This window comes from Hylobates moloch, unplaced genomic scaffold (genome assembly GCF_009828535.3).
Source record: "Hylobates moloch isolate HMO894 unplaced genomic scaffold, HMol_V3 SCAFFOLD_13, whole genome shotgun sequence".
NCBI lineage: Eukaryota > Metazoa > Chordata > Mammalia > Primates > Hylobatidae > Hylobates > Hylobates moloch.
This window is the reverse complement of record NW_026652288.1, coordinates 48256318-48282746: the sequence shown is the minus strand read 5'-3', so window position 1 is coordinate 48282746 and position 26429 is coordinate 48256318. Positions and strand designations below refer to the sequence as shown.

Here is a 26429-nt window from a genome sequence, read left to right as displayed (position 1 = left end):
CAAAATGCAGAAGTTCAAAGATTTAGAGGAGGACAACACATTGTTTTATTTCAATCAAATCACAACACTTTCTTTTCCAACTGCTGCAAAGTGCATCTACAATATGCTATTACAGATCCACTTTTAAAAGGTTTCCTGTGACATTACAGCAAGCCTCTTTTTTCAAACAGAGGAATAATCCCAAATTCTTCCTCAAATAAAAATAAACTCCATTCCAGTAAATGGTAAATACATAAAAATTACAGTAAGCCAGACACTTAAAAGGACAGCCAAGAAGTCTTCCAACAGTTTATTAGAAAGAATGTAGACATTTAAAAAAATCCCCACTGTCATGAACATAAATTGAGGTTTTCAGCCCTGGTATAAGCTGAATCAAAAAAAGAAATAAAAAATCCAATAGTGTATTAAACATTTTTCACTCATTTGCCATACTGACAGTGCAAATACAAATCTGGACTAAATGTACAGACTCTCAAGCAACAATGTACAGCTTTCTTCGTCCTCCATGCTAAGAGATGTAAAAGCTTAAGGGTCAAACAATACCAAATGTATAGGCTTCAAAAACCATCTAAGTTAGGGCATTCTCTAGTTTTAGCTAAGATACACCTGGAACACTGACAAGTGATCACTTACATAGAATAATGTGAAGTAAATTTTTTTAAAAATAAATTTTAGTGGAACAATCCTGAAGGATAACACCAGAGGAATAGCAGGTTACCAGTAAGGTGTCAGCCAATTTGTTCCAGCCATTTTTGAATCCATGTTTTATAATCTAAAATTTATTCTTTCCCTAAGCTGAGAGCTTCCTATCATGTCAGTATCTATGTTATGAAGAAAAGGAGACTTAGGTGAGATGTTTTTATTTATCACAACTGCTGCATTAATTGCCTAGGACCTCAACAGCTTCATGAAAGTCTGGGAAATGTTCATGCATAAGGTTATTGCCTTAGCTGACTTAAAATTGCCCCATACAATGGTACATATCAACCCTTAGTGAAGCCTTTTAAAAAACAAACAGGTTGAAAAATGGGTTAAAGTAGGCAAATACAGCATCTGCCTTTAGAGCTATCAACTCAGGAATTCTCTCAATTATGAAATCTTGCAGAGAAGTTATTTTTCTTTCTCAAAATCCAGGTGATGACAATATTCCTTACTCCAGATCTGGCATTTCTGAAAGAATTTTTAAAAATATTAGTATATAGTACAAATGAATAATCTACCAATTTTACTGTCTTAAAGGAAAAGCAACCAAAAATCGAAATATATAGCTCCCCAATGAATTAACAGGTTGTTTTGCTATCTCAAGTTACTCACATTTCTGCTTTGGTTATTTATTCAAGGTCATAAAGAAAATTACTTCAAAAGAAGTTAACATCTCTATTTTGAGTTTGTTTTTTGATGCAAAGTATCACTGTGTAAACATACTTTTTATATACACTTACTTTCATCATCACTGTCTTGTGAATCCTGAAAAAGGGAAAATAAAATTACCGAGCTGATCAAATATTCGTTTGCTAACTGAACAGTTTACCTAAAAAAGTTCAAGTGCTGTATTTTTGACTAAAGTAGCACAGGTAGGTAGTTATATCAAGCCTAGAAATTTAGTCATTGGACTTGATTAGGTTTACCTAAGGTGAATGGATGTACAGCAGAGGATCTATCTACCTGTAAAAAATGATGAGTGCCTTTTGGTGACAATTTAGCCCACCCTTTGAATCCATTCCTAAATTAACCTATCTTGGCATTCAAAGAGAAAACATGGATCAATATGAAGAAAAATGGACTGACAGAAGACAGTGAACTCTAATCCTAGCTGTTGAGTGAATATTAAGTATTTTTTAAATAGCATTAAGTAACTTTCTGGGAGATGTTAAGAGGATGCTGGGGTTGGAAAGATGTTGAGAAGTTATTTTTTTTTTTTTTTTGGGGAGATGGAGTCTTGCTCTGTCACCCAGGCTAGAGTGCAGTGGCGAGATCCGGCTCACTGCAACCTCTGCCTCCCGGGTTCAAGCGATTCTCCTGCCTCAGCCTCCCAAGTAGCTGGGTTTACAGGCACCTGCCACCATGCCCAGCTAATTTTTGTATTTTCAGTAGAGATGGGGTTTCACCATCTTGGCCAGGCTGGCCTCAAACTCTTGATTGCATGATCCACCCATCTCCGCCTCCCAATGTCCATCTGTTTTATTGGTCTCTGACCAATCCTGACATAAAACCTATTTAACTTACTTTCTTAGTCAAAATCATACCTATAAACTGACTCTTTTCTTTCTTTTTGAGATGGAGCCTTGCTCTGCTGCCCAGGCTGGAGTGCAATGGTATGATCTTGGCTCACTGCAACCTCCACCTCCCAGGTTCAAGCGATTCTCCCACCTCAGCCTCCCCAGTAGCTGGGATTACAGGCACCTGCCATCATGCCTGGCTAATTTTTTTAAGACAGGGTTTCACCATGTTGGCCAGGCTGGTCTCGAACTCCTGACCTCAGGTAATCCGCCCACCTGGCCTGCTGGGATCACAGACATGAGCCACCTCGCCCGGCCTAAACTGACTGTTGTAACTGAGTAAGGTATTCATATATAATGTCTCTATACAATGATTCTTTGGAAATCTAATCCATTTAGGAATGGTCTACGGTACAACCAGTTCCCTGATAGATACCCAATCCTCAAAAATGGGCACATTTTAAAATTTGCTTTTCCCTTTATTTTTTTTTTTTTTTTAGAAAATAAGAAGTAATCGTGAATCTATAGAAAACCATTTGTAAATATGTTGTTTCTTAGTATTTAATAGTATGAAAGTAAACAGAAAAAATAACTTTTAGACTTACATCATCTGCTCCATCTACTTCTGGTAAATCTACATCCTCATCACCACCCATGTTGTTCATCATCTATTTGAAGTGTAAAAATTAGTTTTAAAAATGATGTTAAGTTAGGCCCTAATTATTAATGCTGTATGCTTCAGAACAAACCCTAAGTCTGCCACAGATATCAAAAAATGAAAAATGCAAAATAAATGTAAGCATCTTCCCTTCTGGAAAAGGAAGATTATAGGTAATTACACAAAATCCTAAAAACCTATATGGAAATTAAAATTAAATTTTCCCTAAAGCAAAGCTATTCATGCAGCAAGGTATCAATGTATGATAGACAGTAAAAATTCTACTTGAGTAGTGGTTACCTTTGGTGGTTAAGGAAAAGAATGGGATTCATTTGTAGTTGCACAGCTATCTATCTTAAGTTAGGTGGAACGTGTATTAAGGTATTATTATTATTATTATTATTTTTTGAAACAGAGTCTAGCTTTGTCGTCCAAGCTGGAGTATGGTGGCGTGGTCTCAGCTCACTGCAACCTCCGGGTTCACGCAATTCTCATGCCTCAGCCTCCTGGGTAGCTGGGATTACAGGCCCACACCACCACACCCAACTAATTTTTTGTATTTTGGTACACACGGGGTTTCACCATGTTGCCCAGGCTGGTCTCAAATTCCTGGGCTGTAGTGATCCACCCACCTTGGCCTCCCAAAGTGCTGGGATTACAGGCGTGAGCCACTGTGCCCAGCCTTTTTTATTTTGAGATGGAGTCTTGCTCTGTTGCCCAGGCTGGAGTGCATCGGCACAATCTCGGCTCACTGCAACTTCCGCTTCCCAGGTTCAAGCGAGTCTCCTGCCTCAGCTTCCTGAGTAGCTGGGATTACAGGCGGATGCCACCACGCCCAGTTAATTTTTGTATCTTTGGTAGAGATGGGTTTTACCATATTGGCCAGGCTGGTCTTGAACTCCTGGCCTCAAGTGATCCCCCTGCCTCGGCCTCCCAAAGTGCTGGGATTACAGGAGTGAGCCACCATGCCAGGCCTGGTATTATCATGGTTTTAGATATTGTGAAGAACCAAGAAATGATTTAAACCTAAACTATTATCAGATGATGAGAAACTTATTTTCTCAAGTTTAAACCATTTTTGTAATGTTTACATTTTAGAAAAATAAAATCACATATGCATGGAAAAAAATCAGACTTCAAAAATACATGATTACCCAGATTTTAGAACTGGAAGGGACCTTAAAAAGATAGTCAAACATACAATGGAATGTGTTCAGCCTAAAAGTATCATTCAGCCTTAAAGAAAAAAATCTGCCTTGTGTGACCAAAACACAATGAAGAATCTGAAGCACGTCATGCTATGTGAAATAAGCCAGTCACAGGACAAATACTGCTTGATTCCACTTATATGAGATACCTAAGATTATATAAGATACCTAAGATAGACACACAAAAATAGAGAGTAGAATGGTAGATGCCAGGAGTTGGAGGGAAGGAAAATGCAGAGTTGCTACTGTTAAATAGGTATGAAATTCCAATTACACAAAATGCATAGTTCCAGAGACCTACTATACAGCATTATGCCTATAGTTAACAATACTGTATCATGCACTTAAAAGTCTGTTAAAAGATAGCTGGGCGTGGCCAGGTTCGGTGACTCATGACTGTAATCCCAGAACTTTGGGAGGCCAAGGAGGGTGGATCACCTGAGGTCAGGAGTTCGAGGCTAGCCTGCCCAACATGGTGAAACCCTGTCTCCACTAAAAATACAAAAATTAGCCGGGCGTGGTGGTGGCCGCCTGTAATCCCAGCTACTTGGGAGGCTGAGGCAGGAGAATTGCCTGAACCCAGGAGGCGGAGGCTGCAGTGAGCTGAGATCATGCCATTGCACTCCATCCTGGGCAACGAGAGCAAAACTCTGCTTCAGAAAAATAAATAAATAAATAGTCTGTTAAAAGAGTAGATTTCATGTGAAGTGCTCTTACCTCAATTAATTAAACACACACACAAAAGGATTCAGTATAAAAATTTTGGACAATCTATCTTGAATGAAATGAGTAACTGTGAAAGTTTCCCTATCTCCAAAAGCACTACTGAATACTTTAAGCTTCTTTGGGCAGGAAAAATGCTAAATGTACCAAGCACAATGCTACGTGCTTAAGATAAACAGCAAGAGAAAACTGAACATATTCAAGAGATATTTAGGAGATAACAACAAAAACTGGACAACAAAGACAGAAAAAAAAAAGTGTTACAAGGCTGGGGGTGGTGGCTCAGGCCTGTAGTCCCAGCACTTTGGGAAGCTGAGGCAGGAGGATCACTTGAGCTCAGGAGTTCAAGACCTGCCTAAGCAACACAATGGCTTGCACAGCTAGGTAAATGGTGGCACCAATTTCTACAGGTAAGGAAAGTACAATTAAAAAATAATATGAGGCCGGGCACGGTGGCTCACGCTTGTAATCCCAGCACTTTGGGAGGCTGAGGCAGGCGGATCATGAGGTCAGGAGATCGAGACCACGGTGAAACCCCGTCTCTACTAAAAAATACAAAAAATTAGCCGGGCATGGTGGCGGGCGCCTGTAGTCCCAGCTACTCGGAGAGGCTGAGGCAGGAGAATGGCGTGAACCCGGGAGGCGGAGCTTGCAGTGAGCCGAGATTGCGCCACTGCACTCCAGCGTGGGCGACAGAGTGAGACTCCGTCTCAAAATAATAATAATAATAATAATAATATGAATAGAACATCCTCCTTTCCTGTTGAAATCACCATGCCAGAGCCACGTGTGGAGAACTGTTAAATAAGCAGTTGCATAAAGCTGGAAACTTAGCTCCTTTTATTAACTCTTAAGGTCTCAAAATACAAAATCTAGTTAATGAAAAATTTCAAATAGCAACAAGAAATGGATTTCATCAGTATACATTCGACTTACACACTAATGTTCTTTCTGTACTTAGTTTTATTCTACTACATTTGATAAAGTCTATTCTGCCTACCTAGAGATGAATCATTTACTCTTTGGCCATGGCAACATGTTATTTGGGTGACATCTTAGAAAACAGACTTTCTTAAACTTTTTTCCTTGTATACCTCATGGTAAACATTTCACCATGATTTTTTTTTTTCTTTTTCTTTTTTTTTTGAGACAGTCTTGCTCTGTCGCCCAGGCTGGAGTGCAGTGGTGTGATCTTGGCTCACTGCAACCTCTACCTCCTGGGTTCAAGCAATTCTCCTGACTTAGCCTCCGGAGTAGCTAGGATTACAGGCGTGTGCTACCACGCCCAGCTATTTTTTTGTAGTTTTGTTTAATTATTTATTAATTTAGAGATGGCGTTTTGTTCTTGTTGCCCAGACTGGAGTGCAATGGTGATCTCGGCTCACCGCAACCTCCACCTCCCGGGTTCAAGTGATTTTCCTGCCTCGGCCTCCCGAATAGCTGGAATTACAGGCATGTGCCACTACGACCGGCTAATTTTGTTCACGCCTCCTGGGTTCACGCGATTCTCCTGCCTCAGCCTTCTGAGTAGCTGAGATTACAGGCGCCCGCCACTGCACCCGGCTAATTTTTGTATTTTAGTAGAGATGGGGGTTCCACCATGTTGGTCAGGCTGGTCTCGAACTCCTGACCTCAGCTGATCTGCCCACCTCAGCCTCCCAAAGTGCTGGGATTACAGGCGTGAGCCACCGCGCCCAGCCTATGATTCTTGTGTTTAACAGTTTATAGTTATTTATTTATTAGACCGAGTCCCGCACCAGGCTGGAGTCCAGTGGCACGATCTTGGCTCACTGCATCCTCTGCCTCCAGCGTTCAAGCAATTCCCCTGCTTCAGCCTCAGGAGTAGGTGGGACCACAGGTGTGCGCCACCACGCCCAGCTAATTTTTTTTGTATTTTAGTAGAGATGGGGTTTCACCAAGTTGGCCAGTATGGTCTAGATCTCCTGACCTCGTGATCAGCCAGCCTTGGCCTCCCAAAGTGCTGGAATTACAGGTGTGAGCACCACGCCTGGCCAGAAGTTTATAGTCTTATTTTATGACTTCAAAATCCAAGTCAACTACTGCAATCATGCTTAAAAAAAAGTCCCAATGATGAAGTTAGCAAACTAGCTGTGTTAGTTTGTCTTAATACATTAACTTTTCTAACTTTTGTAGCTAACACTGATTCCTTTGAAAATCACTAAAATGGTTCAACTTCAGGATTAAAATTGCCATTGTTAACATCTATTTACTATTACCACAAAATGGTCTTAAAAATAAAATAACGTGCATCATGAATACCATTAGGTGCCCAAAACCAAATTAAATTGACTACATAGACAGGTACTGTGTACTTCGAATGGGGAGAGGTCCATTTAAAGGAACTTACCTCAGAGAAACGATCAAAATTAGACATGTCTTCATCTGAATCATCCTCCCAGTCTTTCCAATTATTGAAGTCGACACTAAGCCAATTAAGCTATAAATCAATACAAATATCACCCTAAGATTAGGCTAATTTGCATTTGGCATGAACCTTAAGACTGTATTTTCTCTTCTTCTAAAGAAACCAGGTCTTGCTATGTTGTCCAGGCTGGAGTGCAGCAAGCATTCACAGGTGCAATCCCACTACTGATCAATATGTGAGTTTTGACCAGCTCCGTTTCTGACCAAGGGTTTTGTATACCCTCTTCAGGCAACCTGGCGGTCCCCGCTTCCTGGGACAACACCATACTGATGTTAACTTAACGTGGTTACCTGACTGACATATGGCAATGCAACCCAGAAGTGGGCGCAAGCAGTTCTCCCACTTCACGCTCCAGAGTAGCTTTTAACTACAACAGGCACATGCTACTGGTGCCTGGCAAAACAATATTTTTTGAACTGTGACTTTGTATTTTTGGGAGGGCATGTAATTAGCACACAAAGAATAGACTAAGCTAAATGGGGTGGCTCACACCTGTAACCCCAACACTTTGGGTGGCCAAGGTGGAAAGACTGGTTGTGTAATCCTTCAGGAGTTCGAGACAGCCTGAGCAATAGTGGACCCTGTATCTGGGGAAAAAACAAATTTCCTGGGCGTGGTGGCACATTCCTATAATCCTAGCTATTTGGAGAGGTGAGGTGGGTGGGAAGATCACTTAAGCCCAGGTGGAGGCTACAGTGAGCCATGTTCACACCACTGCACTCTAGCATGAGTGGCATGAGACTACCTAAAAAAAAAAAAAAAAAAGATTAGGCCGGTGTCGTGGCTCATGCCTGTAGTCCCAGCACTTTGGGAGGCTGAGGTGGGGAGATTGCTTGAGCCCAGAAGTTCAAGACCAAGCTGGGCAACATTGTGATACCCCTTCTCTACAAAAAATAACAAAAATTAGCCAGGTGTTGTGGCATGCCCCTACAGTCCTAGCTACTTGGGTGACGGAGGGGGGAGGATCACTTGGAGCCTGGGAAGCTGAGGCTGCAGTGAGCTGAGATCGTGCCACTGCACTCCAGCCTGGGTAACAAAGAGAGACCCTGTTTTGGAAAAAACAAAACAAAACAAAAAAAACACTGAAAATTGTTAAACATACCTTTTGAAAACAAATTTACTAGTAAGAACTATTTTCAGTTGATTATTTTTTCACCAAGCTTTGTCCCCTCCCATGTGACAGCTGAGTAATTTATGCAAAGTCTGTCTCTTAAGTGCAAAAGATTCTATACCAGTTAATAACTGATATTCTGATCACACTTCGTATTAAGTTAAAACTGAGCAGACAAAAAACATGAACATGAGATGAGGCTTTATAACTAGCTGTGAAACAAAAACACAGGAGTATATTCCTTACATCAAATAAGTATATCTTTTATTACCTAAAATAAAAATATCAAACTTTTCAAAAAAAGGAAAATGAAACCTACCTTTGCCCTTTCTTTTGTTAACCTTGGCCATGACTGGCCAGATTCTCCTTTTCGTAAACAACATAAAATTGATCTGTCCGTTCTTTTATGCTTGGAATCCTAAAAACAAAAGGACCATCATACCATTTATCTTTCCAGCATCACTACATGATAGAAAGTAGCTTGTCATTTCTCACCTTTTTCATTTCATTACCTAAATTTTCTCTGGACTCTGAAAGAAACATGCCCTTGACTACTAAAAACTTCAAACTATCCAATTGCCCCAAACCCCTGTAAGTTTCATTTAAAAAAAAAATTTTTTTTCCCTTCTATTTCCTACTGAAATAATCTGCACAACAGCAAAGTTTCAAGTTTAACCTGGTACCATTTTTTTCTTTCCTGCACACGGTAAACAGAATAAAACCTTAAAAACTTTAACTAAAAATTATATAACCACAGAATGGTTTAAAGATTCTATTCTTAGATAAGGGAAGCCTTGGCTGGGCGCAGTGGCTCATGCCTGTAATCCCAGCACTTTGGGAGGCCGAGGCAGGTGGAACACCTGAGGTCAGGGAGACCAGCCTGACCAACATGGTCTTTACTAAAAACACAAAAATTAACCAGGCTTGGTGGCATGTGCCTGTAATCCCAGCTGCTCCAGAGGCTGAGGCAGGAGAATCCCTTGAACCTAGGAGGCAGAGGTTGCAGTGAGCCGGGATCACTCCATTGCACTGCAGCAGTCTCAAAGAACAAAACCAAACAAAAAAACAAAACAAATAAAAAAGATGAGACAAGCCTCAAGGATAGTACTCTAAGCCCAAACAGTGATAGCAAAAACAAAAAGTATGCAGAAACCAATTTGGGAGGAAATATTCTACAAAATGTAAATACATGTAGTTTGCCTCACTGTTAAGAAAAACAGAACTAATGCTTATTGCTAAAAAGAATACTTGGTATGTCTGTTTCCTCACAACTAAAATTTGGATTAAAGCATAAAGACTACTTACATTTGGATCAATACAGTGAAAAAGATCAATTTCATTTAAATGCTTAAAATTATCACTTCCTCCGAGACAACTGTATAAAATAATAAAGAAAGAATTAAGCCTTTTCAAAGAGACAAAGATTAATAATAACTTCAACGAAAAGACAAGCCAGTCAAAATTATTCAGTTGTGTGAATGACTATTTTACATCATTGGATTAAAAAGCTTAACTTACCTGAATGTAAGTTTGGATTTTTCAAAATTTACATTAACATCCTTACTGTCTTCAACACAAAATTCAATGAAGACATAGTCCCTTCGATCGTACCACTTTGCAGAAGCAGGTTGCCTACAAAAGGATAAAGTAGGGAAAGTCAAGCTGGAATTCATTAACTAAACATTTACATACTAACCTTCGACACCAGTATAGCATTATTTCAGGGCAGTTTGTTACAATTTTAAACAAAAACTACATTTTTACCCTAACAGCTACATTCCAAGTTAAAAATCTATGGGTCTAACAAGATTTAGTTTCAGAATGATTCCAATTTCATAATAGGAAGGATTTAAAAACCAAACAATGCTTAGTAGAGTTAGCCATTTATCTAGTCCTATCAAAAATTATGTTACTTGGCTGGGTGCAGTGGCTCACACCGGTAATCCCAGCACTTTGGGAGGCTGAGGTGGGCGGATCATCTGAGGTCAGGAGTTCGAGACCAGCCTGACCAACATGGTGAAACCCCGTCTCTACTAAAATACAAAAATTAGCCAGGTACAGTGGCGGGCGCCTGTAATCTCAGCTACTTGGGAGGCTGAGGCAGGAGAATTGCTTGAACCCGGAAGGCAGAGGTTGCAGTGAGCCGAGACTGCACCACTGCACTCCAGCCTGGCAACAGAGCGAGACTGTTTCAAAAAAAAAAAAAAAAAAGGCCAGGCACGGTGGCTCACGCTTGTAATCCCAGCACTTTGGGAGGCCGAGGCGGGTGGATCACGAGGTCAGGAGATCGAGACCACGGTGAAACCCCGTCTCTACTAAAAATACAAAAAATTAGCCGGGCGTGGTGGTGGGCGCCTGTAGTCCCAGCTACTTGGAGAGGCTGAGGCAGGAGAATGGCGTGAACCTGGGAGGCGGAGTTTGCAGTGAGCCGAGATTGCGCCACTGCACTCCAGCCTGGGCGACAGAGTGAGACTCCGTCTCAAAAAAAAAAAAAAAAAATTAGCTGGGCATGGTGATGCAGGCCTGTAGTCCCAGATACTTGAGGGTTGGGACTGAGGCACAAGAATCACTTGAACCCGGGAGGTGGAGGCTGCAGTGAGCTGAGATTATGCCACTGCAATCCAGCCTGGGCAACAGAGACTGTCTCAAAACAACAACAAAAAAACACTGGTACATCAGAGCTTCACTTTTTACATTAAGTTCACTGAAACCAGGAGAATCAATCTCCTTTCCTCAAATTAAGCAATCTAGAATTTTATCATTGTTTCCTCAAAATTAATACATTGAAGTCCTAACCCCCAGTACATCTTAAGAATGTGATTGTATTTGGAGAAAGTGTCTTTAAATGACAAGTAAATATGAGGTCTTAGGATAGACCCTAATCCAATGACCGTTGTCCTCCTATATGAAGAGATTAGCATAGAGGGAAGAAAGAAGATAGCTATCTGCAAACCAAGGAAAGGCCTCAGAAGAAACTAACCCTGCTGACACCTTCGCCTTGGATTTTCAGCCTTATGGAAATGTGACGAAATAAATTTCTGCTGTTTAAGCCACCCAGCGTGATACTTTATGAAAGCCTTAGCAGGCCAGGCACGGTGGCTCACGCCTGTAATCCCAGCACTTTGGGAGGCCGAGGCAGGTGGATCACCTGAGGTTGAGAATTCGAGACCAGCCTGACCAACACAGAGAAACCTGTCTCTGCTAAAATTACAAAAAATTCAGCCGGGCACAGTGGCTCATGCCCGTAATCCCAGCACTTTGGGAGGCCGAGGCGGGCGGATCACAAAGTCAGGAGGATCGAGACCATCCTGGCTAACACGATGAAACCCTGTCTCTACTAAAAATACAAAAAATTGGCCAGGAGGGGTGGCGGGCGCCTGTAGTCCCAGCTACTCGGGAGGCTGAGGCAGGAGAATGGCGTGAACCCGGGAGGCAGAGCTTGCAGTGAGCTGAGATCGTGCACCGCACTCCAGCCTGGGCGACACAGCGAGACTCCATCTCAAAAAAAAAAAAAATTAGCCAGGCGTGGTGGTGCATGCCTGTAATCTCAGCTACTCAGGAGGCTGAGTCAGGAGAATTGCTTGAACCTGGGAAGTGGAGGTTACAGTGAGCCAAGATCGGGCCATTGCACTCCAGCTTGGGCAACAAGAGTGAAACTCTGTCTCCAAAAAAAAAAAGTGCTGGTTCACACCTGTAATCCCAGCAGCACTTTGGGAGGCAGAGGCAGGCGGATCACGAGGTCAGGGGTTCGAGACCAGCCTGGCCAATATAGTAAAACCCCATCTCTACTAAAATTGCAAAAATTAGCTGGGGGTGGGGTGGCACGCGCCTGTAGTCCCAGCTATTTGGGAGGCTGAGGCAGGCGAATCAGTTGAACCCGGGAGGTGGAGGTTGCAGCGAGCCAAGATCACGCCACTGCACTCTAGTCTGGGTGACAGAGCAAGACTCTGTCTCCCAAAAAAAAAAAAAAAAAAAAAAAAGCCTTAGCAAGCTAATATAATCATGTCTTAGATAATAAAACAAATTTAAATTATCAAAACCTGTGGTTAGGCCATGAGCCAAAAATGATTCCTGCATTTTTTAAATATGTATTTTTTTAAAAACCCAGGAGGCGGAGGTTGCAGTGAGCCAAGATCACACTACTGCACTCTAGCCTAGGCAACAGAATGAGACCAAAAAAAAAAAAAAAAAATGTGAATGAGATAGATATTTGTGGCCTGCAAAGCTGAATATTTACTGGCTGACCCTTTATACAAGGTTGGCTAACACATTAAAACTACAAACGGGGCCAAGTGCGGTGGCTCACGCCTGTAATCCCCAGCACTTTGGGAGGCTGAGGTGGGTGGATCACCTAAGGTCAGGAGTTCAGAGACCAGCCTGGCACATGATGAAACCCCATCTCTACTAAAAATACAAAAAATTAGCTGGGTGTGGTGATGGGCACCTGTAATCCCAGCTACTCAGGATGCTGCAGCAGGAGAATCGCTTGAACCAAGGAGGTGGAGGTTGCAGTGAGCCCAGACGGCGCCATTGCACTCCAGCCTGGGCAACAAGAGAGAAACTCCGTCTCAAAACACAACACAAAAACTGCACATCAGGCGCGGTGACTCAAGCCCATGATCCCAGCACTTTGTGAGGCCAAGGCTGGTGGATCATCTGAGGTCGGGAGTTTGAGACCAGCCTGACCAACGTGGAGAAACCCCATCTCTACTAAAAATACAAAATTAGCCAGGTGAGGTGGCGCATGCCTGTAATACCAGCTATTTGGGAGGCTGGGAGGTGGAGGTTGCGGTGAGCCAAGATCACACCACTGCACTCCAACCTGCGCAACAGAGCAAGGCTGTGTCTCAAAAAAAAAAAAAAAAAAAAAAAAAAAGCCAAAATAGGATTGGAACCCAGCATTTCTGACAGAAGGCTTATTTTTTTTCACTTCACAAAAAGGGACAATAATTTCTCCGGCCGTCCTTTTATTGCAAAGTAACTAACCATGTCTCTGTACTTCCAGTTTGTTTTATTATATAATCCACACTAGCTTCTGCATACTTGACAATATGGAGTCCTGAGGGTCTAAAATTTGTTATGGAGGCAGTGAGAGAGTGATATTTGACCTTGAGTCTTTCTTGAACAAAGAAAAATTTTATCTCCTGGGGATGTTAAAAGAAGAATGCTTCAGGGTCTAAAACCAAAGCAAGAAATTAGTTTTTTTAAAAAGGAGTGCTCAAAAGATGGAATGTGAAAGCCACAAGAGTTGCTTGATAGAAAAGTGCTAAGTGGGTATGTGTGGTGGTTCATGCCTGTAATCCCAGCACTTTGGGGGGCCAAGGCAGGTAAATCACTTGACGTCAGGAGTTCCAAGACCAGCCTCGACAACATGGTGAAACCCCATCGCTACTAAAAATACAAAAATTAGGCATGGTGGCGCGCTCCTATAGTCCCAGCCACTTTGGGAGGCTGAAGCACAAGAATCCTTGAACCGGGTGGTGGAGGTTGCAGTGAGCTGAGATCGTGCCACTGCACTGCAGCCTAGGTGACACATATTCCGACTCAAAAAAAAAAAAAAAAAAAATAGTGCTGGCCAGGTGCGGTGGCTTATGGCAGTAATGTCAGCACTTTGGGAGGCTGAGGTGAGCAGGTCACCTGATGTCAGGAGTTCAAGACCAGCCTGGTCAACCACCATGTGAAATCCAGTCTCTACTAAAAATGTAAAAATTAGCTGGGCATGGTGGCGCGCACCTGTGATCCCAGCTACTCGGATGGCTAAGGCGGGAGAATTGCTTGAACATGGGAGGCAGAGGTTGCAGTGAGCCAGATCGCACCACTGCACTCCAGCCTGGGCGACAGAGTGGGACTCCTTCTCCCCCACCTCCCCCACCCAAAAAAAAAGTGCTACGTTTTCCATAAAACATTACCTTCAACACCTTTCACCTTTGTATCTTAGAGTGAAAAAAAAAAAAAAAAAGAACTCGCTAGCACAGAGGTTCACAAGACTTCCTGGTGTATAGTGCCCTTAGTGTTTGAGGAGTTTTGTTGTGCTCTTAAGCCAAAAGGAGTAACTAGCAGTTGCTTTGATGACATAGCTGTATCCAAGCAACATAACTATATTGTCTTAACAGCCTAGTAGCCATTGGAAAAACGAATTTACATTATTGGAAAGAAAAATATATATAGTTTCTTATATAACCATACCTATCAATGGAATGTGTATGGCTTTCAGATACCATATAACTTCTCAAACTTCGAAATGACTTCTATCATCTCACTCCTTGTTCCCCATTGTTTTTTTTGGTGGGGTGGGTACCTGTGTTTTTTTGAGTTACAGCAACCACCAGAAATTCAGTTTTGAGAAGATGAAACTTAATGGAGGGGTTTGCAGTACAATCTCATATTGAAACTGAACAACCTCAAACTAATAGTTTGCTTGGTGTCTTGGCTAATGTTGAGTATCACTGAATTACTCTGAAATTTAAAACATCCCAAGGTAGTTGTGAGTTCCTCCATGGGGCCCTGATACATCTTGGCTCATGATTTGGTAGCCACGGGCCACAGGATTAGGAGGTTTATTCAGATCACCTTTTCAGGAAGTTTTAGAGTACTACAGCTGATTACAGAAGATCTGAAATATCTTACGGTTTCCCTGAGCAATGAGTATGTGGGAGACAGAGAGCTTGGTGTCAGACATTTATAGGCAGGGTGTTTGACACCTAAGAAAGAAAAACCATTTATGAACTCCGGAACTACTTTTTTCCTTTCCACAGTAGAACTTTGATGTCTCATTCCTCACATATTACAAATAGGTATTTTTTAAAATTTATTTATTATTCTTGAGATGGAGTCTGGCTCTGTCGCCCAGGTTGGAGTGCAGTGGCGTGATCTCGGCTCACTGCAGCTTCTGCCTCCTGGGTTCAAGCAGTTCTCCTGCCTCAGTCCCCCGAGAAGCTGGGATTACAGGCGCCCGCCACCAAGCCCGGCTAATTTTTTTTAGTAGAGGCAGGTTTTCACCATGTTGGCCAGGCTGGTCTCGAACTCCTGACCTCAGGTGAGCCACCCGCCTCAGCCTCCCAAAGTGCTGAAATTACAGGCGTGAGCCACCACACCCAGCCTGTTTTGTCTTTTATAATAAAATGTGCATTGCACATAGTAAAACTATCAAATGGATTAAAATAACTGGGACACTTTTCCTAGCAAACTGTTTCCATCTAGCTTCTCTGGTGCATCAATTTTTTATAGTGAAGGGTGCTTGCAGTGTTTTATAAATTAGAGTTAAAACTCACCAGACACTAACATATTAAAATTATGGTATTTAGGAACAAATACGGTCTCTCTCCTTTTAAGGCTAACAAAGAGACCTTTTAGACAGGACTATAGAGGATTTTAGGTTATGCAAAATGAAATTGCTTGCATTGGTGTATATAGCCCTTCTATTGAGCTTAGAAATGCTTGTCATATCAGCATGGAATAGGCTGGGCACTGTGCCTCATGCCTGGAATCCTAGCACTTTAAGAGGCCAAGGTGAGAGTATCATTTTGGGCCAGGAATTTGAGACCAGCCTGGGCAACATTGCGAGACCACATCTCTGCCAAATAGAAAAAATTTGCTGGCCATGGTGACACATGCTTGTAGTCCTGGCTAACTGGGGGGTACTGATGTGGGAGAATTGCTTGAGACAAGGAGTTTGAGGTTATAGTGAGCATGGTTGTACCACTGCACTCCAGCCTCGGCCACAGAGCAAGACTCTGCCTTAGAGAAGCATGGAGGCCAGGAGTGATGGCTCACATCTAATCTCAGCACTTTGGGAGCCCAAGGCTGGCAGACCACTGGAGGCCAGGAGTTCAAACCAACCATGCCAACATGGCAAAACCCTGTCTCTACTAAAGATACAAAAATTAGTTGGGCATGGTGGCATACCTGTAATCCCAGCTACTTGGGAGGCTGAAGCATGAGAATCGGTTGAATCCAGGAGGCGGAGGCTACAGTGAGCTGAGATGTGCCCCTGCTGCACCCCAGCCTGAGCAACAGAGTGAAACTCTGCCAAAAAAAAAAAAAAAAAAAAAGCAAGCATGGAACGTCCACCTGTGGGGTTTATTGTTGTTTTGCTTTTAGTAGATTATTTACATAATGTATGCAGAGGTGGAAAGTTTTGTATCTATAGGTATTATTACTATTAAAATGAATTAACAGTCTTACACAGTGGTTATGAGTTTAGCCAGTGTTAGCAGAAAGGCTAAAGATAAATCCAGTATAATTAGTTTAGAAGCTAGAGTTAAAGCTAAACTCAGCCCCCTCTCCATATGTTTTGGGTTTGTTTTTTTTAGACAGAGTCTCACTCTGTCACCCTGGAGTGACAGGCTGGAGAACAGTGGCATGATCTTGGCTCACCGCAACCTCCACCTCCCAGGTTGAAGCGATTCTTCTGCCTTAGCCTCCCGAGTAGCTGGGATTACAGACGCCTGCCACTATGCCCGGCTAATTTTTGTATTTTTAGTAGAGACGAGGTGTCATCATGTTGGCAAGGCTGATCTTGAACTCCTGACCTCAGGTGATCCACCTGCCTTGGCCTCCCAAAGTGCTAGGATTACAGGCATGAGCCACCGCACCCAGCCCTCTCCACATGTTAATACGAGAAAAAGAGATGGTGTAATCCTCATGGAAGGCAAAAGGAGATTTCATAAATGCTGGTTTTCCATTTTTGTGTTAGTTTTTTTGTTTGTTTGTTTTTGAGAAAGTCTTTTTTTTTTTTTTTGAGACGGAGTCTCGCTCTGTCGCCCAGGCTGGAGTGCAGTGGCACAATCTCGGCTCACTGCAAGCTCCGCCTCCCGGGTTCACGCCATTCTCCTGCCTCAGCCTCTCCGAGTAGCTGGGACTACAGGCGCCCGCCACCACGCCTGGCTAGAGAAAGTCTTGCTGTCGCCCAGGCTGGAGTGCAATGGCGCGATCACAGCTCAATGCAATCTTCGCTTCCTGGGTTCAGGTGATCCTCCTGCCTCAGTCTCACAATGAGTAGATGGGACTACAGGCATGCGCCACCACACCTAGCTAATGTTTTCAGATTTTTAGTACAGATGAGGTTTTGCGATATTGGCCAGGCTGGTCTTAAACTCGGCCTCAAGTGATCTGCCCACCTCAGCCCCCCAAAGTGGTGGGATTATAGGTGTGAGTCACTGCACCCAACCCAATTTTTTTTTTTTTTTTTTTGAGACAGAGTTTCACTCTTGCTGCCCTGATTGGACTGCAATGGCATGATCTTGCCTCCCTGCAACCCCTGCTTCCCAGGTTCAAGCAATTATCCTGTCTCAGCCTCCCAAGTAGCTGGGGTTACAGGCATGTGCCGTCAAGCCTAGCAATTTTTTTTTTTTAAAGTAGAGATGGGGTTTCATCATGTTGGTCAGGCTGGTCTCAAACTCCTGACCTCAGGTGATCCTCCAGCTTCAGCCTCCCAAAGTGCTGGGATTAACAGGCGTGAGCCACCACGCCTGACCCAGTTCTCCTTTCAAATGAGGGAATACGTATGTGTTTATTCCTGATTCAGGATAAGTGTAGGGCACCCTCCACCCACTTTGTAGTTTTTGTTTTTTGAAAGTTTTTTTTTTTTTTTTTGAGACCAGTTCTTGCTTTGTCATTCAGGCTGGAGTGCTGTGACGTGATCTCAGCTCACACAGCCTTGACTTCACAGGCTCAGGTGATCCTCCCACCTCAGTCTCCATGGTAGCTGGAACCACAGATACATGCTACCACACCCAGGTTATTTTTTGTAGACATGGGGTCTTACCTTGTTGCCCAGGTTGGTCTCAAACTCCTGAACTCAGGTGATGCATCCACCCTGGCCTCCCAAAGTGCTGGGATTACAGGTGTGAGTCACCATGCCCAGCCCCCCCATTCGTAGTTGTGTTTTGTTATTTTTTTGGACAGAGTTTTTGCTCTTGTTGTCCAGACTGGAGTGCAATGGCTTGATCTCGTGAGCCCCAATCCTATTTCGGACAGCCCCTTTATGATTCTCAAATTAGTGCTGTGTAAATGGGTATTTTAAGAATCGGGCCGGGCGCGGTGGCTCATGCCTGTAATCCCAACACTTTGGCAGGCTGAGGCGGGCTGATCACGAGGTCAGGAGATCCAGACCTTCCTGGCTAACACAGTGAAACCTCGTCTCTACTAAAAATAAAAAAAATTAGCCAGACAAGGTGGCGGGAACCTGTAGTCCCAGCTACTCGGGAGGCTGAGGCAGGCGAATGGCGTGAACCCGGGAGGCGGAGCCTGCAGTGAGCTGAGATCGCGCCACTGCACTCCAGCCTGGGCGACAGAGTGAGACTCCATCTCAAAAACAAAACAAAACAAAACAAAAACAAGAATCAGGCGAGTGCAGTGGCTCACAGCACTTTGGGAGGCCAAGGTGGCAGATCTCCTGAGGTCAGGAATTTGAGACCAGCCTGACCACATGGCAAAACCCCATCTCTAAGCCGGGTGCTGTGGCTCACACCTGTAATCCCAGCACTTTGGGAGGCTGAGGCGGGCGGATCACGAGGTCAGGAGATGGAGACCATCCTGGATAACACGGTGAAACCCCGTGTCTACTAAAAATACAAAAAAATAGCCGGGCGTGGTGGCAGGCGCCTGTAGTCCCAGCTACTCAGGAGGCTGAAGCAGGAGAATAGCGTGAACCCGGGAGGCGGAGCTTGCAGTGAGCCGAGATCGCGCCACTGCACTCCAGCCTGGGTGACAGACTCCATCTCAAAAAAAAAAAAAAAAAAAAAAAAAAATTAGCCAGGTACGATGGTGTGCGCCTGTAATCCCAGGTACTCAGGGGGCTGAGACAGGAGAATCGCTTGAACACCCAGGAGGCGGAGCTTGCAGTGAGCCGAGATCACACCACTGCACTCCAGCCTGGGCGACAGAGCAAGATTCCATCTCAAAAAAAAGTCTCCCTCTGTAATTCAGGCTGGAGTGCAGTGGCGCATTCTCGGCTCACTGCAACCTCCTCACCTACTGGGTTCAAGCCATTCTCCTGCCTCAGCCTCCCGAGTAGCTGGGATTACGGGTGCCCGCCACGATGCCCAGCTAATTTTTCTATTTTTAGTAGACAGGGTTTCACCATGCTGGCCAGGCTAGTCTGGAACTCCCGATCCCAAGTGACCTGCCCGCCTTGGCCTCCAAAAGTGCTGGGATTACATGTGTGAGCCACCGTGCCCAGCTGACATTAGCACTATCAAATGAAGTGTGGCTTCATGTGAACGAGCACCTGAGACACAGAAAAGCCCCAACAGCACATTTTATTCAGCTTCAGAATACAAAATGGGAAAAGAGCATATGCTGAAGGTGAAGTTAAAATATCAATGAGCAAGTGGCTCCAATTCCAGCACTCTGGGAGGCTGAGAAGATTGCTTGAGCCCAAGAGTTTGAGACAAGATAAGCCTAGGCAACATTGTGAGACCCCAGTCTCCAAAGAAATTAAGTTAGCTGTGTGTGGTGGTGCACACCTGTAGTCCCAACTACTGGGGGGCCAAGGCAGGAGGATGGCTTGATCCCGAGTTTGAGGCTGCAGACAGTGATGACACCACTGCACTCCAGCCTGGGCAAAGTAGTGAGACAGTGTCTCAGAAAAGAAGAAATATTCCTGGAAAACCGCAAGTTCAAAGGTATACCAAGGATTGGGTGCAGCAGCTCACACCTGTAAACCCAGCACTTTGGGAGGAAGATCTCTTGAGCCCAGGAGTTCAAGACCAACCTGGACAACACAGTAAGACCCCGTCTCTATTTAAAAGAAAACAAAACAAAAAAAAAGCCGGGCATGGTGGCTTACACCTGTAATCCTAGCACTTTGGAAGGCCGAGGTGGGAGGACTGCCTGATCAAAACGGTGAAACCCCATTTCTACTAAAATACAAAAAATTAGCTGGGCCTTAGTGGCACATGCCTGTAGTCCCAGCTACTTGGGAGTCTGAGGGAGGGGAATCGCTTGAACCTAGGAGGCAGAGGTTGCAGTGAGCCAAGATCGCACCACTGCACTGCAGCCTGGGCAACAGAACGAGACTCCGCCTCAAGAAAAAAAAAAAAATTTACAAAGGTGTACTGAGGAAGCAGGGAAGCAGCCTCATTCTAGAATCTATCATTGCCGGCTGGGGCAGTGGCTCACGCCTGTAATCCCAGCACTCTGGGAGTCTGAGGCACGTGGATCACGAGGTCAGTTCAAGACTATCCTGGCCAAGATGGTGAAACCCCATCTCTACCAAAAATACACAAAATTAGGCTAGATGCAGTGACTCACTAATCCCCTGTAATCCCAGCACTTCGTGAGGCCAAGGCAGGTGATCACCTGAGGTCGGGAGTTTGAGACCAGCCTGACCAACATGGAGAAACCCCATCTCTACTAATTAGCCGGGCATGGTGGCCCATGCCTGTGATCCCAGCTACCTGGGAAGCTGAGGCAGGAGAATCGCTGGAACCCAGGAGGCGGAGGTTGCGGTGAGCCGAGATCTTGCCATTGCACTTCAGCCTGGGCAACAAGGGAGAAACTGTCTCAAAAAAAAAAAAAAAAAAAATTAACCAGGCATGGCGGCAGGCACCTGGAATCCTAGCTACTCAGGAAGCTGAGGCAGAGAATTGCTTGAACCCAGAAGGCGGAGGTTGCAGTGAGCCGAGATCGCACCCGTGCACTCCAGCCTGGGCGACAGAGCCAGACTCCGTCTCAAAAAAACAAAAAAACCCCAAAACTATCGGCCGGGCGCGGTAGCCCACGCCTGTAATCCCAGCACTTAGGGAGGCCGAGGCGGGCGGATCACAAGGTCAGGAGATCGAGACCATCCTGGCTAACACGGTGAAACCCCGTCTCTACTAAAAACACAAAAAATTAGCTGGGCGAGGTGGCGGGCGCCTGTAGTCCTAGCTACTCGGGAGGCTGAGGCAAGAGAATGGCGTGAACCCCAGGGGGCGGAGCCTGCAGTGAGCCGAGATCCCTCCACTGCACTCCAGCCTGGGCGACAGCGAGACTCCGTCTCAAAAAAAAAAAAAAACCAAAAACCAAAACTATTGCCAATCCACACAGTAAACAGTGAAAAGTTCAATACACTATTTCCATAGCAAAATATGCTATTTTCTGAACTCACATAAATATGATCTTAGATGTTTAACAGCTAGATTGGTTCTGAACAGTTGATATTTACAAAGGCTTTTTTTTTCCTGAAAAGAGACAATCGCTAACCACAAGACACAAAAATGATATAGCTTGTAGAAGATTTTTAAACCGAGAAAAATCCAATTAGGCAGGAGAATCTTAATTTAGCAATAAAACACTGGCTTGCACTCAAGAGATTTTTCACTTCCAGTTTCTACTGCCTTCTAGTTAAAGTCTAACTGAACACAGGAAGAAAAATTAAAAATCCAGTTGCCAGGTTACAGGTACACAGGAAATCAATACTGAACAAAGGCCACCCACCACCAGATACTCTTCAAGTTATAGCAATTAACAATATAGCATATGTTCACTATGACAATTTGTTTTGCAGGCTAAAGATGGACAATTTTATTTTGGGGATTCGTTCCTACACAGCTGAGTGACAGAAAGTAAGATTTTTACCAAAATCAGAGATGCAAGTTTCTGGACAACTTCCTAATTATATACATTAGACAAGAAAAATAACTTCAAACATCTCTAAAGTAAAACATTTCACTTTTTCTCTGTTTTTAATCGGTCCAACGACAATGATTCAAAAAGAAAATGCGAAGTAGCACCCTCTGGCAAGGTTAGTTAGGCGGAAAATCTTGAGTAGGGGAAGGTCCTAAAAATTCCAGCCTTCTCCAAGATAGGTCCGAAATTAAGAGCTTTTATGTAAACTATGAGACAAACTTTTATAACTTAGGATTTAAAGAAACGTAACTACGAAATCGCTGAAGAGCAAATGAGTTAAATCAAATGAGAAAACACACTCCCAAGCCTTTAAGGCACCCAGCATAAATATCTCTCCCCCCAGAGCTCAAAAAAAATTTATTAGCCAGGCATGCTGGTGCTTGCCTGCAGTCCCAGCTACTCGGGAGACTGAGGCAAGGAGGATCGCTTGAGCCCGGGAGGTAGAGGTTGCAGCTGCACTCCAGCCTGGGTGACAGAAAAAGACTCTGTCTCAGAAAAAAAAAATAAAAATAAAACTTTTAAAACAAGTTATCAACAAAATAAACCCTTATCAGCCAGATTCTTCTTAAGACTGGATGACGACCCATTAAAGGCTTCTTCCACTTTAAATAACTGACTTATAACTTTCATTTTAAAATTTCATTTAAGTCTTTAGCTTAGGCCGGGCGCGGTGGCTCACGCTTGTAATCCCAGCACTTTGGGAGGCCGAGGCGGACGGATCACGAGGTCAGGAGATCGAGACCACGATGAAACCCCGTCTCTACTAAAAAAAATACAAAAAAATTAGCCGGGCGTGGTGGCGGGCGCCTGTAGTCCCAGCTACTCCGAGAGGCTGAGGCAGGAGAATGGCGTGAACCCGGGAGGCGGAGCTTGCAGTGAGCGGAGATTGCGCCACTGCACTCCAGCCTGGGCGACAGAGGGAGACTCCGTCTCAAAAAAAAAAAAAAAAAAAAAAAAAAAAGTCTTTAGCTTGGTAAGAGTCCCTGAAGAATTTACTAAATAGCATATATTGAGTATTTTTAAAAGAATATTTTAGCTGGTCTCTTCAAAACACTTGTTTCCCCCCGCCCAACACCCTTCAAGTGGCATCGAATCACTCATTTTGAAAGTAGCATTTTTTCTTTTCTTTTTTTTTTTTTTGAGACAGTCTCGCTTTGTCGCCCAGGCTGGAGTACAGTGGCGCGATCGCGGCTCACTGCAAGCTCCGCCTTCCAGGTTCAAGCCATTCTCCTGTCTCAGCCTCCCAAGTAGCTGGGACCACAGACGCCGGCCACCACACCCGGCTAATTTTTTGTATTTTTAGTAGAGACGGGGTTTCACCGTGTTAGCCAGGATGGTCTCGATCTCCTGACCTCGCGATCCACCCGCCTCGGCCTCCCAAAGTGCTGGGATTACAGGAGTGAGCCACCCCGCCCGGCACGAAGGTAGCATTTTTATTTTTTAACTACAGAGGCTACTTTTTGGAATAGTCTCTCTACTGCTACACTTATTTTATTTTATTTTATTTTTTGAGACGGAGTCTCCCTCTATTGCCCAGGCTGGAGTACAGCCGCGCAATTTCTGCTCACTGAAACCTTCGCCTCCTGGGTTCAAGTGATTCTCCTGCCTCAGCCTCTGGAGTAGCTGGGACTACAGGCGTCCACCACCACACCCGGCTAGCTTTTGTATTTTTAGTAGAAACGGGGTTTCACCATATTGGCCAGGCTGGTCTTTAACTCCTGACCTCGTGTTCCGCCTGCCTCGGCCTCCCAAGTATTCGGATTACAGGCGTGAGCCACCGCGCCTGGCCTTACACTTACTTTTCACCCAAGTTTTTAAATCTACTTTCCTAATAGCCGTTCCTTAGCTATTTAAATATCTCATGTGGCCTCCAGAAAGTGCTTCTACTTCAAGCCAATTTTAAACGTATTTTTCGCGAAAAGATATGTTGTTTGGCTCTATTATTAAAAGCTGTTTAATGCCTCATCTGACAAAAATTTTCCCCTTACAGATTTTCAGAGTATGAAAGGTTAAGACTGATGTCCCTTCTACATTACTTAGGAAAGATTTCAAAGGGAAAAGCAAAAACTATTTTATATACATTCAAAATTTTTTTTAATTTGTTTTTTTTTTTGAGACGGGGTTTGACTCTTGTTGCCCAGGCTGGAGTGCAATGGCACGATCTCGGCTCACAGCAACCTCCACCTCCCAGGTTCAAGCGATTCTCCTACCTCAGCCTCCCGAGTAGCTGGGATTACAGGCATGTGCCACCAAGCCCGGCTAATTTTTTTGTATTTTTGCAGCGACCGGGTTTCTCCACGTTGGTCAGTCTAGTCTCCAACTCCCGACCCTCAGGTGATCCGCCAGCCTCGGCCTCCCAAAGTGCTAGGATTACAGCTGTGGGTGTGAGCCACCGGGCCCAGCCTGATTCAAATTTTTAAAAACCCCGATTACGTATCACTTTCGGGGAGGGGGCTCCTTCAAAAATTCTAACATGCTGTGCTCTAGAAGCTTGTTCCCAGTGATAAACTCGCTTCAACCTCACGCATCCCTTTAGATTTCTAGCCAATATACTCAGCGTCAGTATCATGACTTGAATTAAGTATATCCTTATTACTTTTCCAAAGACATAAAGTCACTCCCCTCTTCTCTCTTCTGAATGGAGTCTTTAAAAAAAAAAGAAAAAAAAAAAAGGTTCCCCTTAATTGTTCTCCATACCTTTTAGGACGTAGTTAGTACCTTAAAAAATAACCTCCCGTCAAAAAAAAAAAAAAAAACAAACAAACCTGTAAAACCGGCAGTTCCCACTGTACGCGGCAGTGCCAAGAATTCTTACTCGGTTAAAATCGCCAAGGCTTTATCACCGTAAAATGAAGATTGCCATAGAATCTGTATTCACCTCCACACAAATTTAAGCTCTTTAGGACAACTGTAGGTTAATTATATGCCTACTACATACCTATTTCATCCTACACTGTAACAGGATAGTGAAACCCCACCTCAAGTTGAACATGGAACACAGAAAATGTCCGTATCTTTCCAAAGTCGACACGTGCGGAACTACCTGCTCAATGGTAACTCCTCGCTGCCAGGGAAGCGGCTGAGTTTTGGCAACCTCCCGTGTTTTCAAGAGACTGGAGATAGGAGGCGGACTGGAAGTACCCACACTCAAGAAACCCAGACACTGGAGAGAGAAGTATATTGCGGCGTGGGCATGGCTTCCTTTTAGTTGCCTAGCAGTACCTGCCGCTCACGGCGAGGTCCGCGTGGGGCTCTCCCAGGAGCTCCGCCAGGCACCTGGCGGCACCCACCACAGGTGCACTCGACTCAGGGCCTGGCCCCGGGACCACAGAGCAACAGAACCGGAGCGCCCAAGCAGCCGAGAGGCGACCCACGAGGGTTCACGCTTCAGGGCGCCGCATGGCGAGCGGCTACCGGGAGCTTAAGGCCTACGGTGAAGTTACCTAAAGAGGCGAGTAGCCCAGACAGCCGAAGGGGTAAAAGTAGGATTTCCGGCATGGGGAAGCCAAGGGACGGTTCAGGGGTGGGGGAAGCAGACATCTGGAGGAAAAATGTCCTCCACCCGCCAACGGTAACCGGAACAAGGATCCCGGACCTCCCGCCCCCAGGCAGGAACGACTGCCACCGCCGATGCGAGAAAGGCTAGGGAGCCGCTTCCAGGGAGCCCCCAACGCGGCCTCGGCCTCACTCGGCGACCTTCCCTCGGCGGGGTGTCGCACTCACATTGTGAACGGGGCAGGGGGACGGGCGAACGGGTGGGCGGGCCTCTCTGGCGGCGGCTGCTGCTGGGGAGTCGACTTCTCTCCAGTGGCGACTCCGCTTTTGCTCTCCGGTCGCGGCCTCTTCTGGCTTCCCTCAGGCGACGGCGGCAGCGGCGGGCTCGCCCTCGGTCCCCAGAATGCACCGCGCGGAAAGAGCGGCTCCTCCGGTCGGGGAGAAGAGGAAAGTGTAGGAAAAGGGGCGCGAGGACGGAGAATGAACGTGCGTGCGTGCAAACGAGGGGTGGTGAGGCCGGGCGGCGGCTGGTGACGCAGCAAAATGCCCGGGCCCTGCCACCGCGCGTGCGCAGTCCTTGTTTTCGGGCTCCGGCGCGGCTTTCTAGAGATATCTACGGAAAGGGCGGGGCCTCCCAGCTCCTTCGCGATCCTTCCTGGCGCCGGCCCCGCCCTTCGTCCGCCACCCCACCCCCACCCCGCCCCCTGCTAGTCCCTACGCGTTCCCGCCTCTCCACCCGCGCTGTCCTCTCGCGTTAGAAAACCGTTGGTGGCCCAACTGTCCGGCCATGCGCCATGGGCGATTTCTGAGAAACGGCTGCGTTGGCAGTCGGAGGCAAGGCCGAGGCGGAGGGACACGGAGTCGGGTCTTGGAGAACTGAAATGGAGCGTTGGTTACTGTTGAGGGAGTAAATCAGCTCACTGAGTAATCATTCCACCACAAAAACTTGTGAAAA

The 26429-nt window shown here is 45.0% G+C and overlaps 1 protein-coding gene across 1 annotated transcript; it reads right to left on the bottom strand.

The window, feature by feature from the left end:
• Positions 1-274: 274 nt before the first annotated feature.
• On the bottom strand, positions 275-26054 carry PTGES3 (prostaglandin E synthase 3). The gene is made up of 8 exons (XM_032173343.2): positions 25703-26054; positions 9884-9997; positions 9671-9740; positions 8685-8783; positions 7177-7266; positions 2825-2887; positions 1443-1467; positions 275-1170 (listed from the first exon to the last, which is right to left on the bottom strand). Coding segments are annotated over exons 1-8 (483 nt in total). The 5' UTR covers positions 25705-26054; the 3' UTR covers positions 275-1150.
• Between the last annotated feature and the right edge of the window lie 375 nt (positions 26055-26429).